The following is a 25,838-nucleotide window of genomic DNA, read 5'->3' on the forward strand; positions in this document are numbered from 1 at the left end:
TGTGTGTGTGTGTGTGTGTGTGTGTGTGTGTGTGTGTGTGTGTGTGTGTGTGTGTGTGTGTGTGTGTGTGTGTGTGTGTGTGTGTGTGTGTGTGTGTGTGTGTGTGTGTGTGTGTGTGTGCGTGTGTTTGTGTGTGTAAAAATGAATCAAAAATATCAAAGTAACCTTGCTTCGATTCAAAACAAATGCATGCGGGAAAATATATAACAAAGCCGTATCACATCATGCTGTGGATTGCATTGGTTGCGAAATATATACGCCCTGGGGCTGTCTTCCGTCCTGCTCGTAGCGTCTGAGTCAACCTGTTTATTTGCAAGAAGATTCTGACAGGTAGGCATTCCCTCAATGTGTGCGCGACCTGCCCATGCGCGCTCCGGCAAACAATACGTCACCATGCTCGCTCCTCTTCTCGCGCGCTGGTTAAAAAGAAGGAGGAAAGAGCACGGGAAAACATGTGAGCGCTCTCAGGACTAAGTGAGAGATAACTTTATTCCTTATTTTCTGACCCTGCGCACAAGCCTCTGTGCTGAAACGGAATTAATATCTAAAGGAACAACAACGATTTCTAACCTTTTTTTTATTGGTTCACTAAGGACATTTTGTAGTTTTATTTCGTACTTTTATCAAATATCCAGAACGTAGGAGCCTACTTTAATTTATTTAGAAACTCCAGTCTGATGGAATATCTCCAAACCGCATGACTTAATTAAATTGCTTGGTCAATATCAACCTAACACACAGTTTTATTGCATGTTGTTTGTTATTGCTGAATGCGGTTCAACGTGTAGTCATCTACGATAAACAAAAACAGGAGCAACTCCACGACAGTGTTTCCTAAGAGGCACTTTCACTCCTGAGAACTTTGTTTCCCCAACTTATTTTTGCAATTCTACTTATTCCCACAACTACTATGAAGCACTTGCAATTCATGCTCGTTTTGGCAATCGCGGTCAACGTGTGGGAATGTGGAGATGCAAAGTTCGGCGAAAGAGGTGAAATAAGCCCACGGAGACGAAGATGTTACGATGGGAGCATGCCAAAACGACTGAAGAAACGGGATAGAAAGCTGTCAGTGGACAGCGGCGGCAGCGGCAGCAGCAGCAGTGGGGAAGTTTGTTCCCGGCTCTATCCTCGCGTGTCCTGCTGCCCCACGAGACGAGCCGCCTATCAGATCCTGCATCGGCGCGACGCACGGGTATGTTCACCAGCACGCTGTCGCATTCTTGCCTACTTGGGGGGGAGGAGGGGGGGGGGGAGAGAACGTGGGACCTTAGCTGCCAAACGCCTCGGGGAAACGCGTTTACAGCCTTTTATTGTCGTTCTGCCTCGGTGTCGACAGCTGAATTTCCCTTTATTGGAGCAAAAGGGGGATGGTTAGAAAATAAAGCTAGCTATCGCCGTGCCTCCCAGAGAGACAACACCGGTCTCGCCATAACCTTTCCCGGGTCTTTTTTCCACCGAGTCTGAGGAGAATATGTAAAAGAAAATGTCAGGGATAGTGTGAGGCTGTGTTGGTGAACCTGTTGTTGTTTTGTGTTGTTCTTGTGTCTCTCAGGCAGCGGGTGACTGCGTGCTTTTATTTTGGAATGCTTCAGGGTGTCCACCGCGTTCCAGTGTTACCATGGTTATCGGTCTCAGATTTATTTCATTGATATTCATTAAGTTCATTGATACGTCCGTTTTTATCACTATTGTTGATTTAAACGCTCTGACCGTTTTATACTGAATACATAATAATAATAATAATAATAATAATAATAATAACAATAATAATAATAATAATAAATAATCGTCACAGAATTATTCCAAATATTTCGTTAATTTACCGGTTAATCCCTTTAACAACAAATAGTCAAAAACTAGTAGCATTATGCGCCTACTCGTAAGTTTGCTATAGGATCTTTTGGTAGACTCGCGGACTATTCTCATGTAAACAACTCTTCATTCACTGGCTGGGTGGTATCGCACTTTGTGTTGCGACAAAAAGCCATATTGCATCATTTAATTTGCTCAAGTCATGCAAATCAGAAGCGAAAACTGAATGGAGCCGAGTCAACTTCTCCTCCTCCCCACTACACTGGCCACACAGGGAGTCCTTTTTGCTTATAGCAAAAGAATAACAACAACAGCATTGTGTTTGTTGGTTTCGCTAATGGGAGAAGCTGGATAACATCACTCCCCCCACCCCCCAGTCATCGGCCCTGTCCAAGTGTTAATGCTTTTGAGAGGGTGTATGTGCCCGTCACTATATTCCTCCCACCTCCACCCCTCCCTGCCAACTAACTTACACCTACTCCCAAAGGCCAGGGTTTGTTAAAGTCCCCCAGACTACAGCCTTCAACTGAGTCCCTCTCTCTCTCTCTCTCTCTCTCTCTCTCTCTCTCTCTCTCTCTCTCTCTCTCTCTCTCTCTCTCTCTCTCTCTCTCTCTGTCTCTGTCTCCCTCTCTTCTTAATATATCTGTATATGTATATTGCATGCAAAACCTCAAATTGTTTGCAATTCCATGTTTGAATTCAATGGCAAGGATTTTTTTTGTGAACATTTTGAACTAATGATTTGGTTGATCCAGCAATTTAACCAAAACAAACATAATTTAGATGGGTCATACCGTAACAGCTGGTTTATCACACTAATTCTAAAAAACTGCAACACGTACCATCAAATATCCAAAAAATCCCCCAAAAGTATAAAATACAATAGCGGTTGTGTTACCTCATGGCAAGGTTACGTTTCTGTTGCCAGAATATGGCTGGTTGCCTGACCTGCTTTCTATTATTAAGCACACACACCCACCAACGCTACCATTGATGAGCACCCTCGCTTATAGTCTCTCTCTCCCCGTCTTTCAGGGACAATTTGCTGAAATTCAGGGGAAGGAACAAGCAACAAAAGGTCCACTTGTTCCCATTTGAATGATGGCAACATTGGAGAGCGGCCCATGGCAACATATGGGCACAGGGCATGGCTGAAAGCACACGAATGCTACTATCCCTGGAGCCGGTGCCAGCTCATGGCACACAGAATCAATGGGCAATTTAGAGAGCAGGAGGACAGGAAAACCTATGAATCTGAGTGTCCTCAATACAGGCAGCAGAGAGAGAGAGAGGAGAGGAACCCTCATCACTTTACTCCCGATATATTTGCTCCATGGGCTTTCAGTCTGTCGACTAGTCTTTTTTTGGACTGAAACACCCTCCCATCTTGACTCTTCCTGACGGAAATCCCAGAGGATAGAGTCTTGTTTTTCCTAAATTGGGAATGGTTACATCAAGCTAACAGGTTATGTACCGGTTATCCATCGTAGACAATAGACCCTGAAGATGCGGTTCAACGGATTAGAATTGTATTTACCGTTTGCTTCTGCTTCTTCACTCTCTTGCTTGTTTGTATGTCATCATATATCAACATACTGTACTGTTGTATGCCTGATGGTATACGTCATGGATCCATCCCAGATGTGTTTCCAGTGTTGCGAGCAATGGTGATGGCACATAGGGTGTGTATGTGTGTGTATGTGTGTGTAATAAGAGGAAGAGTCATCGCTTCTTTTCCACCATTGCTTTTAGTTTTAAAAAAATAACAGAGAGAGAGAGAGAGAGAGAGAGAGAGAGAGAGAGAGAGAGAGAGAGAGAGAGAGAGAGAGAGAGAGAGAGAGAGAGAGAGAGAGAGAGAGAGAGAGAGTGGGGAGAGAGTGCGTAAGGCACCCATATGCTAGGCTTTGGGGTCTGTCACTAATTGACTTCGACAGACTGCTAATTTGTTGATACCAGAGAAGGAATGATGTGCCTGTCTATCTCTCAAATGGTGTTTACACATGGACCTCACACAGAGCAAAACACTACCAGCCTGCTTGTGTGGCTGCACGTGAACCGCCACGTCCACCTCCACCACCATCACCACCACCACCACCCCCGCCACTCCTTCCCGACTAGCACCACTTCCACCACCTCCACCACTAACACCACCTCCACCACCACCACCACCACCTCCACCACCACCACCACTACCTCTACCACCACCACCACAATGTGAAACAAGTAGATTACACTGCTCATGTGGCAGCTAATTTGTTAGGTAAATAATCCCTACTAATTTCTCTCTTCAGGAATAATCTTTGTTTTTGCGTTTGTCGAGTGGAGCGCCAATGAGTGGTTGACACTCTTTATTTTGACGGTATCCATGTCATGTCCCTCCAACGTGTTGGTCGGGGAAATGTTGTAATTTGATGTTGAGTTTGGTGAAGTTTGGTAAACAAGTGGATGAATGAGCCGCACTGTGGACAAGTGTGTGGTACTCAGACTTTTGAGCTTCGACAATTTGGTAATCAAGATGTTTATTTGTGTGTGCATGTGTCTGTGTGTGAGTCCTGGTGTTGGAGGGTCCATGTGTGTGTGTCTGTGGATATGTGATGTGTGTGCCTGTGTGTGTGTGTGCGGTTATATTTTTGACAGGAACTACAATTTCAAGAACATTCATTGACGCAAGCGATTTTCTTTTACAGCATAAAAAGTCACATCATCAATCAAACCGGAGCCAAAATAACTAAACAAATTGCTAAAAATATATAGAGAAATAGCCTGAGATAGATCTCTTTATGTTCCCAGACTTTCTATTTTTATAGAAAAACTATTAATCCTCAAGAAAAATAGTCCAAAACCCAGCAAATAAAAAGCCAAAAATACAACAAAAATCAAACAATTTGTTAACGAAATCGGGCAATGTTTGCCGTTAAACCGGGTACATTAACAACACAGTGCGGCAGTGTTTCTGGGGTGCAACAACAAGCCTCCTGAATAATCCTCCACTGATCCCCTTTTCCTCCTCCTCTTCTTCCTCCTCCTCCTCCTCCTCCTTCTCCTCCTCTTCCTCCTCACATGTGCTCTCCAGATCTTCTCCACCAACAACACAGAGTGTGGGCGCCTGCTGGAGGAGATCAAGTGTGCCCGCTGCTCGCCCAACGCCCAGGTGCTGTTCCACTCACCCGACGCGGAGGCCAAGGCGCTGCACAGGGAGCCCGACCTGCCCCGACTCTGCCAGGACTTCTGCCGGGAGTTCTACTACACCTGCAGGGGACACATACCAGGTGAGGTGACGAGGGGGGGGGTGGTGATGCTGGTGTTAACGGGTTATAGGTCATTGTAGACTGCCGCCGGAAGGCAGGCAAGAGGTGTGACTTTCAGGGTGACACACACACACACACACACACACACACACACACACGCGCACACACACACATACATAAACACACAGACACCATTATTGCCACTTTCTCTCTTTCTTCGATGAGAAAGTATTTATGTGCTGTTGTTTCATAGATTCTGATCTTTTATGTATTCGTCCTTCAACAATTCATTATATATCAGGATATATATATATATCAGGATATATTATATATCACCTCATTTTGAACATTTCTCATATAAGGATTTGTCCAGATCTCACGTTATTTGACCTCGACCCCTTCCCTTTCTATTTCTAAGAATGTTTTTTCATTTTCTAAACAGCCAATCGGCAATACAGAGCATAGGGGCCCAGAGTGTCTGACCACATTCTCACGTTCCCCAATTAGTCTGCACTCAGTGGGTGAAGAGCAATTAGCAGAGCGCTACGTGTTGTGCTGTTTACGACATCCTCCCCTTTAAGACACCGTTCAGTCTAGCCGTACTTGTGGCATAGCGGGGTGGAAAAACTTCTGTTCTCCTTTCCGTTTCAACTTATTATGAAATTTTTCACATACATGTGACTCACTGTGAGGTCTAGTGGTCTAAGTGTGTAACGTCGTAAGTAGCAGTTGCTCTGGTTTTTTTTCCCGGATTTGAAAACCGCGAGGATTATACCAGGTGGCTTTTTAGCGGAGGTGTGCGAAATCCTCTGGTAAATCGTAAACACTTGTCATGCATACCAAAGAATGCTGCGGTGGGTACCACAAATGGTAATAAAGAAGAACAGAAAAACATGCTATAATTAACCTACTCCTCTGCGTAGTACATGTAGTAAAACACGGTTTGAAATTACCTTCATGTAATCTGTTTGACTGAAGGAACACCAATTCAACCGATCGTAGACGGACTGATGGCTGCATTATTTGGTGACAAACGGTTAGAATTGCTCACTTCCGATCTTTGTTCATCTCGTTTTCTTTCGAAATGAATACACTTGCAACAAATATTTATTTATTTCATTGTAATATGTCACATATAAGGCTAATTTCATGAACTGTTAACTTCATACTTCCTACCATAGACATAAAAAAAAAAACACTCCTCAGTTATTGCCCGGGCCCAGGAAGTTTGACGTTCGGAGGATGTCAAAGCAAATAAGCTGCCGTCTAGACATGACTTTTGGACCACTCCACCTCACCTGTCCCAGGGCCACCAGTGGAGCACAAACCCTGGCTTGCTTTGACTGAAGCTTTTGGCCAACTCAACGTGTCGTGTGTTTGTTTTCCGAGGTGTGAGCAAGTCTTTGGGGTAAATGAATCAGAGGGCAGAATTACATCACGGCGTTACCGGTCACAGACACCGCACCTCCTCGTCCACAGCGGACGAAGCGACTCTCTTTGACCGTGTATACCTGACGCCACGCCGTTACCCCCGCGCGGCCGTCTCTCCGGGAGGTACGTCCTTTGAAGAGGCGCGCTTCTCGAAATGCAAGGTAGCGGCGGCGCCTGGAGGGGCGCATTCCAAACCTCATCAAACATTTCTGCGCCGTCCTCGTTCTCCGCTCTGTCGCGGCAGCCCTGATAAGATCGGCTGAGGTTTGCAAAAGAGGGGAACGGTTTCAAACACAGTGAGTCTGGATCCACCCCCTCCCACCCAAGCGGCCGTTTTGCCCCCTCAAGTCAAATATCAAACAAACACATTCCGCCCGAGTCAGCGGGCCTATCTCTCCCGACGTAACAGCTCTGTCATGCGGTTGGCCGTTGGCTGGATCGTGTGCGCACCTCTTTGGTTTCGCACTGAGAGCCGGTGGAAGAGGAATTCCCTTCCCCTGGAGGGAAGGAGAGAGGGAGAGAGAAATGAGCGATGTCTAAAGTTGCACTAAATCCCAGGGAGCAGGCAGTCAAACGGACTGGGAGAGTTAAACCGAGGGGGCTTAGCAGAAGAATCCCAGAAGAAGTCCTCCTCGCTCGTTTTGCTACAGTCTTCCATCACTCCGGCGCAGCATATGTGGTGACGAATGACACATTTATTTTTCTACAAAGGTTGTGTGTATGTAAAACTGCTCAAGTGCATCAAGATGTCAAGTACTTTGGGTGGGCCACCCAGGCTGCCTTGGAAGATAACCAGATGGAAGCATAACGTTAGCACCAGGGAGCCAGGGATGTGTGGACCCTCTCTCTCTCTCTCTCTCTCTCTCTCTCTCTCTCTCTCTCTCTCTCTCTCTCTCTCTCTCTCTCTGTCCCTCTCGCTTTCTTTTTCTTTTTCTTTCTCTCATCCTCTCTCCCTTTCTTTCTCCTTCAACCTCTTATCCACATTGTCTTTAGCTCTCTTTCTCCCCCACTTTTTATCTCCTTGTCTCTCAATGTCTCTCTCTGTCTCCCTCTTTATCTTACTCTCTCTCTAACCCTATATCATGAAAAACATGAAAGTTATCCTCACTTTAAACAACTATATGGCCAATCTTACCTTACCTTACAAAAATGAAATACACTCGTCTCTCTGAGTGTGTCTCTCTCTCTCTCTCTCTCTCTCTCTCTCTCTCTCTCTCTCTCTCTCTCTCTCTCTCTCTCTCCTTTAGTCCTAGACTAAGACTCAGCTATATGGCCCATCTTTCAGCTATATGGCCCATCTTTACATTATGGACTATTGAAACAAAAGGAAAAACACAACAAAAAAATACTTTTAGAATGTGATGATAATAATACATAACTATGGACATATAAAATATAGAAGATTTTCAAGTGTAATGTTTTTACCAATTTACTTGTGTTTAATGTCAGGTATTGCCTTCTAAATATATCGGCATAATAATCCCGAACAATCATTGCATTCACATTATGTGTCCATACAATACATACTCTGATTTGTACTCTCCAACTATCTCTCTCTCTCTCTCTCTCTCTCTCTCTCTCTCTCTCTCTCTCTCTCTCTCTCTGCGTTTGGCCTGGCGTCACCACCTCGCCAGTGCTCCCTGTAGCCCTGCCTGTCTGCTCCATCCTCAGTTAATCATTTAGCTATGTACCTTGGGTCCCTAACCAGCATGCCTAAGATAACTACACACATTAGCTGGTGGGTGGTACAGCCTGGGAGAGATGTTTGTGTGTTCACCACCATCTGTGCTATGTGTGCCCGTGAGTGTGTGTGTGTGTTGGGGGGGGGGGGGGGGGGGGGGGGGGGGGGGAGAGAGCGTGCGTGTGAAGTGTGTTTGATCTGCATGTTGTGTTTAGATGTTCAAGGGGGATATCCTATCACCTCTAGTATTTGGTGCGGTCAGCCGCTGTGGTCGGATTGTGTGTGTGTGTGTGTGTGTGTGTGTGTGTGTGTGTGTGTGTGTGTGGGTGTGGGGGGGGATGAAAACAGAGTGAGTGAGTCTTGTTTGTGTTTTTATAACTGGTGTATTTGCTCTCCTCCTCCCTCTGAGGGTTTCACTAAGGGAAACAATATTGCGTCGGTTGTTTTTAGGTCGCAGAGGGACGCTGATTGACTGCGAGAGAGATCCCTCTCTCTCTCTCTCTCTTTGTTGCCCTCTGCGGTCTGCCCACATGGAGATAAAAAGGAGCGGTTTCGTAGAACTCTGAGGATAATGTTGTGATTCTGGGAAGACTCGGGGAGAGCGGTGCGTGCTCTCACAGAGACGGACCACCCGGACCACCGACCAAGGCTACGAGAGATAGGAAGGTCGAATGACAAAAAGATGATGAGATAAAGGTTGTTCGCAAAGTACACACTTTGGTCTGGAGCAGTTGATGGAATACAGGTTCTTTCATATTCAATGTTTCACATGTATTTTTATAGGTGATCACGTTTTTTTTCAATGCATCCTAAATCAAACCAAACATATCCGTGTGCACCTACGAAAGTATGTGATGTGGTGAAGGTTGTTATTTTCTGCACATTGGGGGGCCTAATAATAAAAAAGCTCAACATTAACATAAAACACGCTGGTCCAAATAAAGTTGTGGACCAGTCCACTTGGAACAGATGCTGCTTCACACAAGCCATAAACACAAGTCATAGAAAGTTTCTCCGTACCTGCCACCATCCAGTGGTCTATCCCCCACTGGTTTCCACTACCTAACCAAGACTTAGCCCCCCCCCCCCCCCCCCCGGCCCCCCATCCCACACAGAACGGCTGTAAGTTGTCATCGCAGAGCTGAGCCTTTTTTGATTCCTCGCCATTCCGATGCCAGCTGCACGCATCCAGCAGTTGCCTCGGTCCACGATGACGTACGAGAGAGAGAGAGAGAGAGAAAGAGAGAGAGAGAGAGAGAGAGAGAGGGGAACGAATAATACGCAATGTTAGTCACGCGATATTAACACATTACACATGACATGGTAGAACGGTAGAAATTAATTAAACAACCCTTCCACTTCTCTTTCTTACTCCCCTCGAACGCCTGAACGGGGAACAGGATCTGCTTGTTGCACCGTCATCACTTCATAAATCAAGAGAAAACATGATGTGAAAGAGAGAGGGCACGGCGTCCTGTTCTGAGTGCGTTCTGACGTCCGAGCCATCTGGCCTGGCCCACCGTTCTTTTCACTTGTTCATTTTCTTTCACCCCCGGTCTAGCCAGAATTTGGTTTGGCTCATCTACTCTAATTCCACACTTCCCCGAACACAAAAGCACACCCCAAAAGTGCATGTGCAGACACACACATATTAAAACACACACACACACACACACACACACAAACACACAGTAGGAAGACACACACACACACACACACACACACACACACACACACACACACACACACACACACGCATTCACACACACATGCACCCAGGCAGACAGAACACACATTAACACACACAGACACACTGACACACAAACACGCCCGGAGTAGCTTAGCGAAGCGTAAACACGGCTTTGAGGGGGGAACGTTTAGTGACGTCTGCGTGTCTTCGAGCCGCGTGCGTTTGACGTGTGTGTGGAGCGCATGAAGTCATGTCGGTATGTCGTGTTTTCCATCTAAGACGTTCTTCCTCTCCCCTCTCCGCCTCTCTCTCTCCCACTCTCTCTCCCACTCTCTCTCTCTCTCTCTCTCTCTCTCTCTCTCCGTCTCCATCCAGAGCTGTTCCAGGCAGACGTGGACGAGTTTTGTCAGTACTACGGCCGGAGAGACGGTGGCGCCTGCTTCCCAGACTACCAGAGGAAGCCACCGCCGCGGGGCCAGGAGTCCAACTACCTGGGGGATGAGAAGATAGAGGAGATCAGCAGGTGTGTGGACCTCGGCTGCATGAGAGAGGAGGGAACCCGCCGTTTTGGTGTGGAAGCACGTGTGGAACCCAGAGGAGGGAACCCAACGGTTGCGAAAGCCTGGGATTACATCATGCTCCGTGTTCCATGATAATTCACATTGACTCCACATTTATTAAAAGGGTGGACATTTTTTGGAATGTCAATAAAAAAAATGAAAAAATGGTCCGCAATAGGATTTTGTATTGACACACCCTTGAAGCAGGTGTGCACCCCCCCCCTTCCAGACTAAACCTCCCAGCACATCGTTTAAAAGTCCCAAGTTCACCGGGTCATCGCGACAAAGCTCCGCTCCCATCCCAGACAGGATGCTCTGCCGCGGCATCTCCTGTGTGACCCCACAGTTTGTTCAGAGCACATTCATCCAGCTTTGGCCCAGCATAATGGAAATGCTTATCCTAGCAGCCCTGGCTCCTGCTGCAGGCTTTACGCCTTTGTCTCTGTGCTGGGTTTCCCTTTCATCTGCTCTACCCAGAGGCATCATGGGAGCGACTGCAGAGATACTCGCCCTGTGTTCACCTTTGCCGGAGGCCTCGGTTGTCGCGAGGCAGGAGTTTTGGTCCAAAGACGTTTGAAATGCCAAAACGAGTATTTGAAACGTATTGTCGTAGGACCGCTGTCTGTTGAGTCCTCGTCGTAATGCTAAATTAGACAAGGACATTTGAATCCAATACGGCAGATATTGTGGTCAAATAACAGTTCACATTCCTTAGATTAAATAATTTGTATTTTAATATAAATATAATATACATTATATATAGTATTATTTATATATATATATATATATATATATATAATATCAGATATTATGAATCACAACATTCTTGCTCGGGACAACATGAGCGTACCAAATCATTTGTGTGCGCTACAAAACAAGATGAATCAATCCAGCCTCAAAGTCTCATAAGATAATCAACATCCCTGACACAACCTCTCACCCTTTTTATTTTGTTTGGCTGTTCTTCTCGGTCGCCTAGGAAACACAAGCACAACTGCTACTGTGCCCAGGAGGTGCTGAGTGGCCTGCGGCAGCCTGTGGCCGTGGTGCATTGTGGGGACGGCTCGCAGCGGCTCTTCGTGCTGGAGAGGGAGGGCGTGGTGCGGATACTCACCCCCGACCTGGAGGTGCTGAAGGAGCCCTTCCTGGACATCCACAAGCTGGTGCAAAGCAGCCTCAAGGTAAGGGGCGTAGCTCCTCTGGGATCCAGCTGTCCTACTGGGGGTAACAGCAGAACCTCTAGTGGGAAAGAAGGGGGTACAGAGTCCAGGCCGGGAGCAAGCCTACCCTTCCTGTTTCGTTACAGAGATGTTGATCGCTGAAGGGGATTTTAGAAACTGATGGCCGACTTTGTGTTGGCTGTTGATAGCGAATCACACGCTTACAGCTCCCCTCCCACCTCCCCCAAAGCAACATGATTGGTCGCAACAAATATGATGAAAAGATGCCCCATCCACCTTATTTATGATACTCCTCAAACCCCCATTCCCCCCCACATCCCCCCACACTCTTATACACACACATCCACACACACACTCACTTCCAATAAAAACAATCCAATGTTGGCCAGAGGCAATTTAGGAAGTGAAATGAAATAAAATGAAACACACTTACTCCTGTGTGTGAGCCTGGAAGTCGTTCTATGCATATAAGTAGGCAGTGTAGTACAACAACGTGGATGAGAGATGGCTTGATGGCAGTCTTTCTGCGCTGCAGAAGGGCTACCACCTCAGCAAACAGACGTACTTACTGTGACCGTGTGGAAAACTCTCCCATGCCAACGCAAATACCTTAAACGTGGTGCTCGCGCAGTAATAACATTCAATTACGTAATTACGCCAAATAAGCACGCATTCATCAATTTTCAACACTAATAATTAACTGCCAATTAACTCAACCCATATTAGCTCATTGCTGAGCTTTCCTAACCCAACAAGAGATGGCTAAATGTGTTAATTAATACCTGTTTAAGTCGCAGTTTCTGCACATGTTACATCTCAGATATTCCACGCGCTGTCTGGAATAACAAATGGTAATGCGACCAAGCTTAAAACACACCGTTACCCTAACCGTTTCTCCCTTCCTAGAACCAACCCCTACACTCACCGTTCTCTCCAGAACCATGTACAGTCTTCTGTCAGTACTTCTTTTCACACACTTACCAGCATATTCAGTTTAGCCAGCCAAACCCTAGCTAACATGGACATGCACAGGATAGAGCAGAGATGTTTAGAACTGAGAGAATTATAACCAAACAACAACAGAAAATAGACGTGAACTAGCTGTTTCCAGCTCTCAGAGCATCATTTAGGGCCATTTCATCACAAAATGTCATCCTCCAAATTAGGATAAAATGCTCCTCCAGATTTTGTTGATGATATATTTCCTAGGAAAACCACAACCAGTCTTCACCATGTATATCCTACCTGAGGTAATCCATCTCGCAGCAATCTTCTCACTATCGAAGTCTCGGGCCATTCTGCCGCTAAGTAGTAACATATTTCTCCTCTGCAAAAAAAAAGAAAACGTATCATTGTTTATCTGCAGTGCTGGATGTTCTGCAACAGTTTGTTTGGATAGTTCAGATTGCGTAAAGAGATGGGCCAGATGAGATGTTTAGGGGGGCACGCTCCCGAACAGGAAGTTTATGTATCACGCATGCCTCCCGCATCCCTCTCCAGTCCGACGGACAGGAACGCTGGCGTTTACGGCGAGTCAAACAGAGCGGCGCAATTGGCAACGGCGATTGCTCTCCTGGCTACTGCTATCGTCATGACGGACCTCCACCAGTGGTGGACGAGATGATGTTGTGTGGTGATGTTACGAGAAATACGACGGGGGGGGGGGGGGCCCTACCCTTCAAATCCTTCTCTTTTCCAGTGGCAGACAAAATCCTGGACCCCTGGGCCAGGGGCCCACGAGTTGTCGTGGTAGGGGGGATGGGGGGATGGGGAGGGGGGTGGGGGGGTGGTGGTGGTGGTAGAGAAGGGAAGTAGGGGCACCAGGGACTAGCTAAGGTGTTTACTGGCTGCATCAACAGGATGGAGCTGGCTTTATACAGAACTAGGAAACAAGGCCCTGGGGGAGGAGGGGGAGGGGGGGAAAGTCGACGGAAGATAAGGGCTTTATCATCAGGCCAATGCACATGCTTTGATTGTAATGTTCTGGGGTTCCTCCTGCTGTTTTCTAGCCCCCTTCCACCCCCCCCCCCCTCCTCCTCCTCCCCTCCCCTCCCCTCCCCTCCCCTCCCCTCCCCTCCCTCCCTCCCTCGCTGGATCCCCTGGTGCCAATTAAGCCGGCCCTGCTGCGAGACAATGCTGAGCTGCAGCGCTGCCGCTCTCCCGGCTGCTCTGTGGGTGTTCTCTTCCCGCTCCTGAAATCCTATCTCTGCTGGTGCCCCACATAGAGCCACCCAGCCTCTCACCACACACACACACACACACACACACATAGACACTCATGCACACACACACACACACACACACACACATACACACACACATACACACACACATACATACATACATACATACACGCACACGCACACAGACACAGACTCATAGGAGAGACACACACACACAAACGCACAGAGAAGAGACTCACGCCACGACAGTTTATCTCTTTTTCTCTCACATACAAACTCGCACACACACACACACACACACACACACACACACACACACACACACACACACACACACGGCCTCAAGAGTGCCGTTTTGTGGGCTTGCTCAAAATCTTTCTTTCTCTGGTAGGAAGTGTACAATTATTCCAGATCCGTTTTATCATCTCTCCTTGTTATCCTTCTTCCCTCTGGCCGCCTCAGCTCCTCCCCCCTCTGCCCCCACAGGGCTGATATCATCTCCACGCTCCTTTACTGCTTCCTTATAGGCTCATGGTCACATGCTACAGGCCCCTCAGGCTCCTCATGTCTTCCACCACAGTGCATCACCCCCTCACCTGATTGGGTCACAGACGACTCGCCGAGCACCTCGTCTTCATGACAACCGCGGTCGATGGAGCTGATGTGTTGTGTGATGAAAATGTACACAGACATACATTTATATTTCAGATCAGCATGTGTTACCAGGGGTCACTAGATAACCAGAAAAATCGTCAACAAATTGCTCTATTCTTCCTAGCTGAAAAATGGCCTAAACATATCCCGGAATGCCTCGGTCATGTTTTGACCAAGTGTGTCCAGGGTGAACCGCCCTGGTAGATTTCATGATGCATGCAGCTACAATGCACTACAAAAAGCAAAAGCATTTTTATTTTTACTTCATTTCCTAGCTTTTGCTGACTTCTTTCGTAGTTGGTCTCCCTCACTGTGGTCCATCACTGCTCTGACACTGCCCAGTGTATATTCCCTGGCAGTGATGAACGGAGACTTTCCCTTTGGCAGTAACAGGGGAGTAGCAAGTCTTGTAACCTCCAGGCTTTTCTTATTGATGTAATAACCGGCCTGATGGACAGCCCTAATGTGGTGGAAGAGATAGATGAGTTTAGTACCATTATGAGGTAAACCACTTGTGATATGCTGCATACTTTTCTTCTCTCTGTGGGTGAGGGGAGAATGAGGAAATGTTTTCTCAATGGTGCTTTGCTTGGAACCATCTCGGTAGGGTTGTGCAATAGGAGTGTTGGATGGGAATAGGATTGTTGGCAATGTAGAATTGTAATTGGATTGCTATGCAAAAAACTCTTGGACTTTTATACTAGCAGGTAGAAGAGAGATCTGGAATCTCTGTTTTCATTGTGCAGTTGAGGCTAGGGTATTTGGTTGTGTGTGTGTGTGTGTGTGTGTGTGTGTGTGTGTGTGTGTGTGTGTGTGTGTGTGTGTGTGTGTGTGTGTGTGTGTGTGTGTGTGTATGCGTGTGTGTGTGTGTGTGTGTTCGTGCATGCCTGGTTACGCGTCTGAGGGTTGAATGCGATTATTACAGATAGCCTTTGAGCCGAGAGTCCAGACATTGTTTTTCTCCAATCAACTTGTGTGGAATGTCTTTTTAGGGGGACAGGATAGCCCGTGAGCGATTCAGGATCTAAAGGATCTGGCTCTGACAAAGCCACCAGGCCAACACATGCATCATCGGGGACTGAAAGGCAGCTGTCCTGTGGAATTGGACATGGTAGGAATCATGTCACACTAACCACCATGGTACCCAGACAGGCCCAGACGGTTCCACATAACCGCCTGGGGGAGGGGGGGGTGGGGGTTCTGCCGCCACTCATCCCAGAAGAATCCACGCTTTCTGTGGAATGCCAACATTGGCCCGATACGGCCAGAACCAGAACCAGAAGGAGATCAATGAGGAGGCAGGCTGATCAGAACAATACCTTCAGGAGCAGAGAACTCATGATTAACCAAACTTAAACAAAATGCCATTGCAGAATGGGTCGAAGGTACGTTCTGTTTTTCAGGGTGGGTGCAGTAAAGAGGGGGCCGGGGGGGTTGATTTGTGGACGTTTTCCGAAGCTGGGGGAGAGAGTATGAATGGCGTTATAAAGACATCATCTGTTGCTAATCAGGGCAGCAGACTCTCGAGGTTCTCCATCAAAGCTCCACCATCAGATGGCTTCAACGACGGAACGGCACTGATTGAAAACATCGGCTACCGTTTCAACCCCATTTTGAATTGATCTATCTGTAATCCATCCGACAATATTTACTCTATACCCAAAAGAGACGGGGTTAACAAAGAGTACAGGGAGACAACACAATGTACCCGTAATCTTTTTTTTCTTTCGAAACAACCCAGAATTTGCCGCAATGCGGTACGTTTTCGGACTAAAAAGCTAATATGTCACAGCTTGAAACCATTGGAAAAACAAATGTGAATGCCATGTTTGTCAGTGAATCAAATCAGGAACAGTCATTTGTTCATCAATCCTAAAAGCAGACCATTAACAAGGATCCACGCAGGGAGATCGTTAGATCGGCATCTTACGTCGAAATAATCACCGTCCGTTCTGCGTTCTGAGACCGGGGGTTCGCCTCTCGTGGGCCATGCTGCTACCATTCCTGCCCCGCCGGCTTCTGTGGAGCTAGTCATTAGCGAGGGAACCGACATCTCAGCCCATTTTAACCACTGTGTCCTGGTGGTCCCCGTTTGGCTCCGGACCTAGGCCTCTCCGGAATTCTGGTCTCTGACCCGTTCCCTATGCGTGTTTATTTTGGCTGCTCGGGTCACCGCATCTCCAAATCCAACACATCAGGTCAAGCATTTCAAAGTTGAGTTTTTTGCTTTTTTTTTTTTTTGGAGCTTTCTCCTGAAATGAATCTTTTTTCTCTTTTCCTCGCACCCTCCTCCTCCTCCTCCTTCTCCTCCTCCTTTTTTTTCTTCTTCCTTCCTCCACCTCTCTTCCATCATGCACCCAGCTGTTATGTACTGAATCGCCTCTCACACAATATCTTTTTATTGGACTTCAACAATCTGACATTTAGTAGCCCTCGTAAATCCCAACTCTGCCTTTTTTGGGGGGGTAGGTTTGGACATTTATTTGTCAACTTTCACAACTTTAAACTTTAAACGCAGATTAATGGAACCACAGTGCTGTGCTTTGTGGCTCCCCGCTGTTTCTTGGTTCTTTCGAGAACATTCCATGGCGTCGAGTCATCCCGTGTGCGTTTTGAGTTTGGCCGGGGGTTACTGTGCAGTTGGACGGGCCTTTACAAAGTTCAACTGCACCCCAGGATGCAGAATCGGAAGATACGTGGAGCGTTTTATGATATGACGGCAGGTTGCCTGGTCCGTAACATTGAGTAAACCCAACTTGAGGTTTGCCACCAAATCTTTTTTTTTTCTCCCCCTGAATTATTATTTTGGTTTAACTCTGTTATAGACAACTGCAGTGCATACAGTTTTACCCTGAGCAAGGCGATGATCATGTCTCACTTTCTTATACACACTTTTCATTCCAGCATTTTGATTCCCCAGAATGGCGGAGCTGTCTGCCCTGGATCTCTTAACAACTACACATAGCAACACACATACGCTCACACTTCCCATCGCCTTTCTCACGTTCTAAACACCTTAACCTTAACATTCTGCCTATTCCTTTGTCATACCAAATAACAGGGGTGGTGGTGGGGGGGGGGGAGAGTTTAACTTTTAAAGGAAAAAAGAAAAAGGGCTGACCAGGCTTTCTCCTGCCTAAGGACTGAAATGCTATAGCTGATTATTACAGCCAACTATGACGAGAGGACCACCCTGGTGGTGACAACTGATGTAGCCCCCCCCCGCCCCTCCCTTCGGGGTGACACAAAGGTTTACATATTACACAAGCAATTTAGATGTTTTCTAAACATGTTGCCAAGACAGTGGGACTTGGCAGCTCGCTCCCTGTTTAGGTTTCGTTCCTCTCTTTCTTTCTCCCCTTCTCCTTTTTCCTCCCCTCTTTTACTCCCAATCCCACACTCCCCCCCCCTCTCTCCCACCCCCCCCCCCCTCCCCCCCGTCCACCTTTGCTCCCTTCTTATGTCCTTGAGTTTTTTTTCCGCCCGGACTTACGGGATACACTGGTAAAGACTCTGGAGATGGGGAGAGGCGGGGAGGCAACGGAGGGGAGAGGAGGAGGAGGAGAAGGGGGAAAAAAATAAAAGCGAAGGACAGAAGCACTTGGGACCGTTGTGCTCTCTATGAACTGTGAGTGAGCTAATAAATTCTTTCAGCCACTCAGAGTCGCATTCACGGATAACCCCCAAAGATTACACACACAAATCACCACACAAAGGGGGCCCCCAGGGGGGGCCCCTGGCCGTCACAGACCCCCTCCCAACCCCCCCCACCCCACCCCCCACCACCACACCCACCGACCCCGAGGACAAACACACATAACCAGGCTGGGGGGTGGGAGAGTGTGTGTGTGTGTGTGTGTGTGTGTGTGTGTGTGTGTGTGTGTGTGTGTCTGGTGGGTGTGTGTGTGTGGGTATGTGTGGTGGGTGGGTGGGTCTGTGTGTGTGTGTGTGTGTGTGTGTGTGTGTGTGTGTGTGTGTGTGTGTTTGTGTGGTGGACCGTGTGTGTGTGTGTGTGTGGGTGTGTTTGTGTGTGTGTGAGAGTGTCAGTGTGTGTGAGGTTGCTGGTGTAGTAAAGAAGAAATACAGCTCTTCCAGAACCCAACGTGTGTTGTAACGGTGGGTTCATGTTATCATAGTCCAGGGCAGCGTGGAGCAGGGGGGTAGGCACGGCCCATTATGGGTGCTCGGAGGGGCCTAATAACGTCAGAAATAACACCGCATATCTTGAGACGAGACAATGGAGAATTACAAGGTCAGGAGAAGAATCAAACAGGGCCCGCAGGAGATTGGCCTCACAGGCAGGGGGGGGCCTGGTTACTGTGGTCTGCAGGATGATGAGGAGGTGGAGGAGGAGGAGGAGGAGGAGGAACAGGGTAGAGCAGGGTGGGGGGGGGGGGGTCCACGGTCTGGCTATTATTCCCGCCCATTGGAAAGGGAGCGGGAGCATAATTAACTCCTAGATCCTTTGTGTTCCCATCTGACTGCAGGGCGGAGATGAAAGGGGGCTGCTGAGCCTGGCATTCCATCCCAATTACAAGAAGAACGGCAAGCTGTACGTCTCCTACACCACCAACCAGGAGCGCTGGGCCATCGGGCCGCACGACCACATCCTGCGCGTGGTGGAGTACACCGTGTCCAGGTAACGCGAGAGGGAGAGGAAGAATGAGGGGGAAGTCTATAGCATGTCTGCACCCCCCCCCCCCCCCCCCCCCCCCCCCCCCGTATCCATGTAGATATGAAGTCCCGCCTTCAGAAGCGACAGTCCGTAATGATAGAGGAATTTCTAATAGTTTTGGATTTAGGATTCACATCATGAACTTTCCATATGAGGATTGTCTGTTGAACTGAATGTTATCGTATTATGAGACTCAAAAGAGACAATAAAACATTCATGTTATATTTATAACATGTTCTTAAAGCTTGTTTATAGTGTCGCTTTTACATGGATAGGCCTCAAAAGAAAGAATACTAACAAAAATGTAAAAAAAAAATGCTAACTAAAATGTAATCTTGACTTTTTAAATATAGACCATCCTAAAGCTTCAACAATAGTAATGCTTGAAAGTTTAAATGTTTTAAATTACGGGTTATCACTTATGATGATAGTCTATTTGGATAACACACCTTTTCCCATTAACCTGGAAAAAGTAATAGCTTTCTTAATCCCCCTAACTCGTTCCAGTGTTTTCCTTTCTTCCATCGTAACTGGTGAACACACGTTAAGTTCTGTTTTAAATATAGCCCATGAGGTGTATAGTCTCTATAGTGAATGCATTGATTCTTCTGTAATTCTGGGTTCTACTCTATAGGAAGATAGCATAGCCCTATGGACGCAACCATAATGACAGACTTTCAGATTATTTTTAGAAACTTTCTCTACCTTTTCCATTCCCCTTGCAACACATTAGGACACTGCAACCATCATTTAAAAATGGTGCAACTTTTGGCGGCTTAGGGAAGGGCTATTTTGAGAGATCCACCCAATGGGTTTAGCCATGATTGGCGTTTCATAATATAGACTAGACTCAATGTCTGTAGACAAAACTAGAACTACAAACTCTTTGTCTTGTAGTTCTGAGATCTGTTCTGTCAGCACTCATAGTTATTCTGCCTTGGTGTCATTTTAGCAACGTCAATTTATCTCACGTGCACGTCAGTTATGGTCAAAGTCTCCAATGGCCCACAGTCATAATACAACCATAGACCACTCAGCATCCAAAGCCACTGCCTAAACCATGACGTGAAAGAGCACATTAATGAATGTTCAACGATCAACCGCTTCACATATCCTGTCCAACCGTAACATTGTAAAAAAGGAAAATCAATTCATTGTTAAACTCCAACCTAAAGAAATATTGCCTATGGTGCGCTTTCCCTTTTCAGAAAAACCCCGAACCAGGTGGACACTAGGACGGTGCGGGTGCTGATGGAGGTGGCGGAGCTGCATCGGAAGAACCTGGGAGGCCAGCTGCTGTTCAGCCCGGACGGCCTGCTGCACATCATCCTGGGAGACGGCATGATCACCCTGGATGACATGGAGGAGATGGACGGGCTCAGGTGAGGTCAGAGGTCAAGGTGAGGGTGTTGGACTCTAAATCGGACCCTGTGGTGTCTTACCGGTCTAAGCTGTGGGCATCCTTGGGCTAGATTCAGATGCCCTCTAACCGATACCTGCTCCTTGATGACCTGCATCTGACAGAAAAGTCACTTTTGATGAAAACGTTGCGCAAGTAACAACTAAGTAATTGACCTTATATTGTCCCTGTTTCTTCTACTTCTGTCTGTTTAAATGCAGTGATTTCACCGGGTCTGTTTTGAGGGTGGACGTGGACACCGACAGCTGTGCGTCCTCTTACTCCATACCGCGGGACAACCCGTACTTCAACAGCACCAACCAGCCTCCGGAAATCTTTGCCCACGGCCTGCATGACCCAGGCAGGTGAGTAGCGACACTCTGTGGTGGGGGGGGGGGGGTGTGGTGGAGTCGGTGGTTGGTTCAGATCACAGTTTTAATCGCTTCACTCGTGACGGATGATTCTAAAATTCAATATCGACAGATGGAAAGGTTCTGTGTTCGAAACCCAAATGTCCGCAGTCTACCTGTAGGCATCACCTGACAAAGATGCTACACCCGTTTTGTAACACTTTGGACAAAATTATTTATGTGTGTAAATTACGAGGAGCGTTTCATTGCTAAATATTTTACATTTTGGCCGATTTCGTGGATGGATTCTCGAGACTAAATGCATGCTCGGTGTTGTGTGCTCAGAATTGATCTATGGTGTTTGGTGTGTCAGGTGCGCGGTCGACCGTCTTCAGTCTGACAACGGTAGTCTGGTGATACTGTGCACGGATGCGAGTGGGAAGAACTCTTCGGCTGGCAGGATACTGGAGATCGCTAAAGGAAAAGATTACGGTAAACCATGCAGCATGTAAAAGATTTACTCACATCCTTTTCCCAAACCTTTGTCTATCCTTTTGGTTTATTGTTGTGTAGCACGTAATGCTGTGATTTAACCTGACCTTTGTTGAACATCTTGGATATGGCATCTTAGGGAGAGAATGTGCTGGTATCTTCTGGTAGATTCATCATTCTTGCTAGATAACGTTTTCCCTGTTCCTCCCTTCTCGAGGAAACGGAGGAACATCTGTTTTTATGAATTTTCTCTCACTATTGTTGTGTGAGAGAGGATGGTGTGTTGGCTGCCCTCCCTCTGGGCTCTCAGAACAATCAGTTGAGTAGAAACAGAGAAATGTTTTTAACGTAGACGAAGAATGAAAAAAATCAAAGACAACTATGTTGCGAGGAGTATGATTTATGGCTACGGCATGCTACGGCTATCAGCAATAACTTTGTAGACAGGGTTCGTACTGTGGCCCCCTGCACAGATAGTAGGGGCGGGGCCGGTGAATTCTTCGGGAGATGAGGCACACTCAGACAATAATCAACAACAGCGGTCTCTTAAAAAAACTCTTATGCAAGTTTCTAAAACGACACAGACAAAAAGAAACAGAGAGACATTTGTCTTGTTTCTGGTTAGTTGTGACCAAGATTGACACCAGAGCTTGTTTTGTTTGGTTTAAACCGAGAATAGAAAGTACACCACCTTATATCACTTAGGAATCTGGCTGTGTATCGTCATATTTCAGCCATTGTCATACTATACGATAAACACAAAACGTCAGTATGACTGAGCACTCTCTTGGTTTTAGTGGTTGGTTGATTTAGTTCGCTAGTTGTTTGGATAGTTATTCAACATCATCATCTCTGTTTTGGCATATTCTCGTCTGATTTTACTATAATTCTGCCAGAGCAACCCATGAGCAACTTCTTCAAGGTCCAAACATCAAGAACAATCATAATTGGAGTGACTGTGATAATTGGAGTAAAAGCGCTGCACAATCATAATGACCAAAAAATGAAAAAGTGACACTCAATTGAAGTTAAGGATCATTGAATCAATGACTATACCGGCAGACCTTACACTAGTTCTCCTAACCAAGGTCCTACCTGTTGTTCCTCCTGCAGAACACGAGCCCTCTGTGTACGACCTGCAGGCCAGCGGTGGAGTGGTGCCGGTGGGCGGCTTCATCTACCGGGGCTGCCAGTCCCGTAGGCTCTATGGCAGCTTTGTGTTCGGGGACAAGAGTGGGTACGTAAGTCACCTTTTGAAGAGCTCCGTTGAGATACAAAAAATGAACCGAGGAAAAGAAAACACACTGTGATCATGTATGTGTGGGATTGTTGTCAACTGGTAGGGCATGGCATGGCAACACTGGCCAGGGTTCTGGGTTCGATTCCCACCGCGCAATGTTAAGACCGTATGCACTCACAGTATTGAACGCTTTGCATAAACAATTGGGCGATGATAGAAATATATGATGTCTTTCTTGTGTTATGCGTGAAATAGTTAATTTTTCTAGTTTGTATCCTCTGTCGCTCTGAATATTGAGCATATTCAGCATACATGAAGACGTAGCGCCCCAGACACCCTGCTGTTCCCACTACCGTTTGCTATATGTCAAATTTCTTGCACATTTGACGTTAGTGTAAACCAAGTGTGTCATCGGGAGCCAGCACACAGCGAGAGATCAGATGAAACTGAGCCTGATTTTAGTTTGCAAACATATTGCCGATATGGAACGATGAAGTTTATTTTCTAATGGGAAAAATGCCTGCTCTTAAATTCCAACATGTGGACCATAAGGGGTCCATATGGCGGGGGAGGGATTGGAAAGGGTGCTATTAAACCAGTGTCACAACAAGTGGAAGTTGTTTCCATAACTTACATAACAAAACCAAAAAAAATGGATTAATGACACGATAAGTGCATACGATACATACTTTCGTGTGTGTCACCATATCAACGATGGTCCATATCCTGACTGTGTGTTTTCATGGGTTGTGTTTGCCTTAGCAACCTGAGGATCCTCCAGAAGGTTCCGTCGCCGGCCCCCGCCAGCCCAGGGGAGCAGTGGCAGGAGAAGCCCCTGTGTCTGGGCCCCGCCGGCTCCTGTGGCTCCACACTGGTGGGACACATACTGGGCTTTGGGGAGGACGAGCTGGGTGAGCACAGGGACACAAATGATGGTTGTTTCTTTGTAACTCTCAGTTTGGTATCTGTTTGGAGTATTTTGACCGTTGTCAAAATACTCGCATCTGTGTTTTTCCTTTTTGGTAGATCAGTGTTTCCTCTCTCTCTCTTTCAAGTTAGTGCTTTCTAGTGCTTTCTCTTTCTGTTTCTAGTGCTCTCTCCATTTCTGTCTCCCTGTCTGTCTCTTTCTATATCTTTCTATATCTGTCTCTCTCTGCTTGACTCTCCGTCTCTGTCTCTGTCTCTGTATCTCTCTCTCTGCTTGACTCTCTCTGTCTCTGTCTCTGCCTCTGTCTCTGTCTCTGTCTCTGTCTCTGTCTCTCTCTCTCTCTCTCTCTCTCTGTCTCTGTATCTCTCTTTCTCTCTCTCTCTCTTGCTCACTGCTTGACTCTCTGTCTCACTCTCTGCTTGACTATCTCTCTCTCTCTCTCTCTCTCTCTCTCTCTCTCTCTCTCTCTCACTGCTTGACTATTTCTCTCTCTTTCATTAAGGCCCACAGTGCCAGCTAAAGCAGACACTGGGCAAATTGTCAGAGCATGGGATCCAACTGCAATGCTGTGTTTACACAAAGTGACAACCTTTCAACATTTTGGATAAAAACAACTATTGTTTAGAAAGATTGAGAGTTGTATATGGAAACATATTTCAAAAATATTTTGATAGTATAGTCCTTAATGTAGGAGTTTCCACTGAATAACGCTCTAGTATTTTGTACAAACACATGACTGATTTGCTCTCAAACCACATTTTGAATCTTCTCACGATATTCCTGCCTCTTCATTCTGGAATAACGCTGATTTCCATAAGAAAACTCACACAAGCCCAGCTTATGAGATGTGCATCTATCTACCTTCCAGGGGCAGGGTAGGGTAGGGTAGGGTCCTGACTCCCAACCCAAAGGTCCTGAGTTTGATTCCCGAGGTTCACGCGGATACCAGTTGGCATCCTTGAGCCAGAGGTCCCTAGCCCCCGGAGCTCAAATTCACCGTGAGGCTGCTGAGATAAAGGCTTCTGCCCGATAACAATCTTCTACTAAAGTTGATCTGAAAAAAATAATTAATAGAATTTGCATGGCGGTGAAAGTCGCCATGTATAAAATTCAGTGATCCATCCACTCTAACCAGCGTGGCTCGGCTGGCCTGGTGCGGACTGGCCAGGATATTATATTTGTAGAATACATCAGCTGAAAGATGTGATTTCATTAATTCTGTTAATGAAATCACTCTTGATCACAATTGATATGTCCGAGTTGTTTTAGGCTTGTTGAACTGTTACACGTTGACTTTAATTAGACATAAAGGATCATTCTCAATCGGAGATTCATGAAGCGTCTCGCTGTTGTTTTCCAGTCTGGAACCAGCATGCGCCGCCAGGCCTTGGAGTCATTATTTGCATTTGTTCGTGATTTGGGAGTAATGTAAGAACTGTGGAGAGGTGGGCATCCATCCCAACACTGAACGAAAGGGCCCCCAACAGGCACATGTTAACAATTTGTCCCCCCATATAGAACCTTCTTGCGGGTTTGTTCCTCGTTATATTATTTGTCTGGTTTCTAGTCATGAGCATCCAGCCCTGTTACATTCTTAAGAGTTCAATAGCATGCGCAGAATCACGGGGGCCTGAACTCAGCCCCTTCACCCCACCCCCCCCTTCTCTCTTTTCCTCTTTTTGTGCTGCTTTCTCCTCTCCTCTCCTATCGTCTCCTGTTAACTCCTCTCCTCTCCTATCGTCTCCTGTTCACTCCTCTCCTCCCCTCTCCCCGCCACTCCTCACCTCTCATCTCCCCTCCTCTCTTCTCTTCTCCTCTCCTCTCCCCTCCTTCCTCTCCACTCAACTCTATTCCTCCCCTCTCCTCTCATCTCCCCTCCTCTCCTCTCTTCTCCTCTCCCCTCCTTCCTCTCCTCCCCTCTCCACTCCTCTCCACTCCTCTCCTCCTATTCCCCTCCCCTCTGCCCTCTCTGCTCCTCCTCTCCCCCCCCTCTCTTACTGTAGCCACTTGTGGAGCAGCACACAGTGAAACTATAGTCTGCTAATTACTTGTTTGTCAGCAGGGGTCTCCGGGTGTAATTGAGCTTAAAGGTTAAGTGCTGGAGCACAGACAGTGTATAAAACAGAAAGGAACTGTTAAAGTTAATAATGCAATTAGACAGGCTCTCATGTATGTACGTCTCTCGCTCTCTTTCTCCCTCCCTCCCTCCCTCCCTCCCTCCCTCCCTCCCTCCCTCCCCCCTCCTTCCTTTCTCTCTCTCTCTCTCTCTCTCTCTGTCTCTCTCTCCCTCCCACAGGCGAGGTCTACATCC

At 46.9% G+C, this 25,838-nt stretch overlaps 1 protein-coding gene across 1 annotated transcript in view; it reads left to right on the forward strand.

Moving 5' to 3' along the window:
- Nucleotides 1–465: 465 nt before the first annotated feature.
- Nucleotides 466–25,838, forward strand: part of hhip (hedgehog interacting protein) — a 34,920-nt gene continuing 9,547 nt past the window's right edge. The window contains exons 1-11 of the mRNA XM_084466243.1: nucleotides 466–1,195; nucleotides 4,889–5,084; nucleotides 10,241–10,388; nucleotides 11,405–11,606; nucleotides 18,931–19,082; nucleotides 20,327–20,500; nucleotides 20,739–20,882; nucleotides 21,241–21,359; nucleotides 22,473–22,596; nucleotides 23,362–23,510; nucleotides 25,824–25,838. The exon at nucleotides 25,824–25,838 is cut by the window's right edge and continues 67 nt beyond it. Of these exons, the coding sequence (XP_084322369.1) occupies nucleotides 911–1,195; nucleotides 4,889–5,084; nucleotides 10,241–10,388; nucleotides 11,405–11,606; nucleotides 18,931–19,082; nucleotides 20,327–20,500; nucleotides 20,739–20,882; nucleotides 21,241–21,359; nucleotides 22,473–22,596; nucleotides 23,362–23,510; nucleotides 25,824–25,838 (1,708 nt within the window). The 5' untranslated portion in view covers nucleotides 466–910. The remainder of the gene's footprint in view (nucleotides 1,196–4,888; nucleotides 5,085–10,240; nucleotides 10,389–11,404; nucleotides 11,607–18,930; nucleotides 19,083–20,326; nucleotides 20,501–20,738; nucleotides 20,883–21,240; nucleotides 21,360–22,472; nucleotides 22,597–23,361; nucleotides 23,511–25,823) is intronic.

The sequence above is a fragment of the Micromesistius poutassou genome, assembly GCF_964030765.1.
Source record: "Micromesistius poutassou genome assembly, chromosome: 3".
Lineage (NCBI taxonomy): Eukaryota > Metazoa > Chordata > Actinopteri > Gadiformes > Gadidae > Micromesistius > Micromesistius poutassou.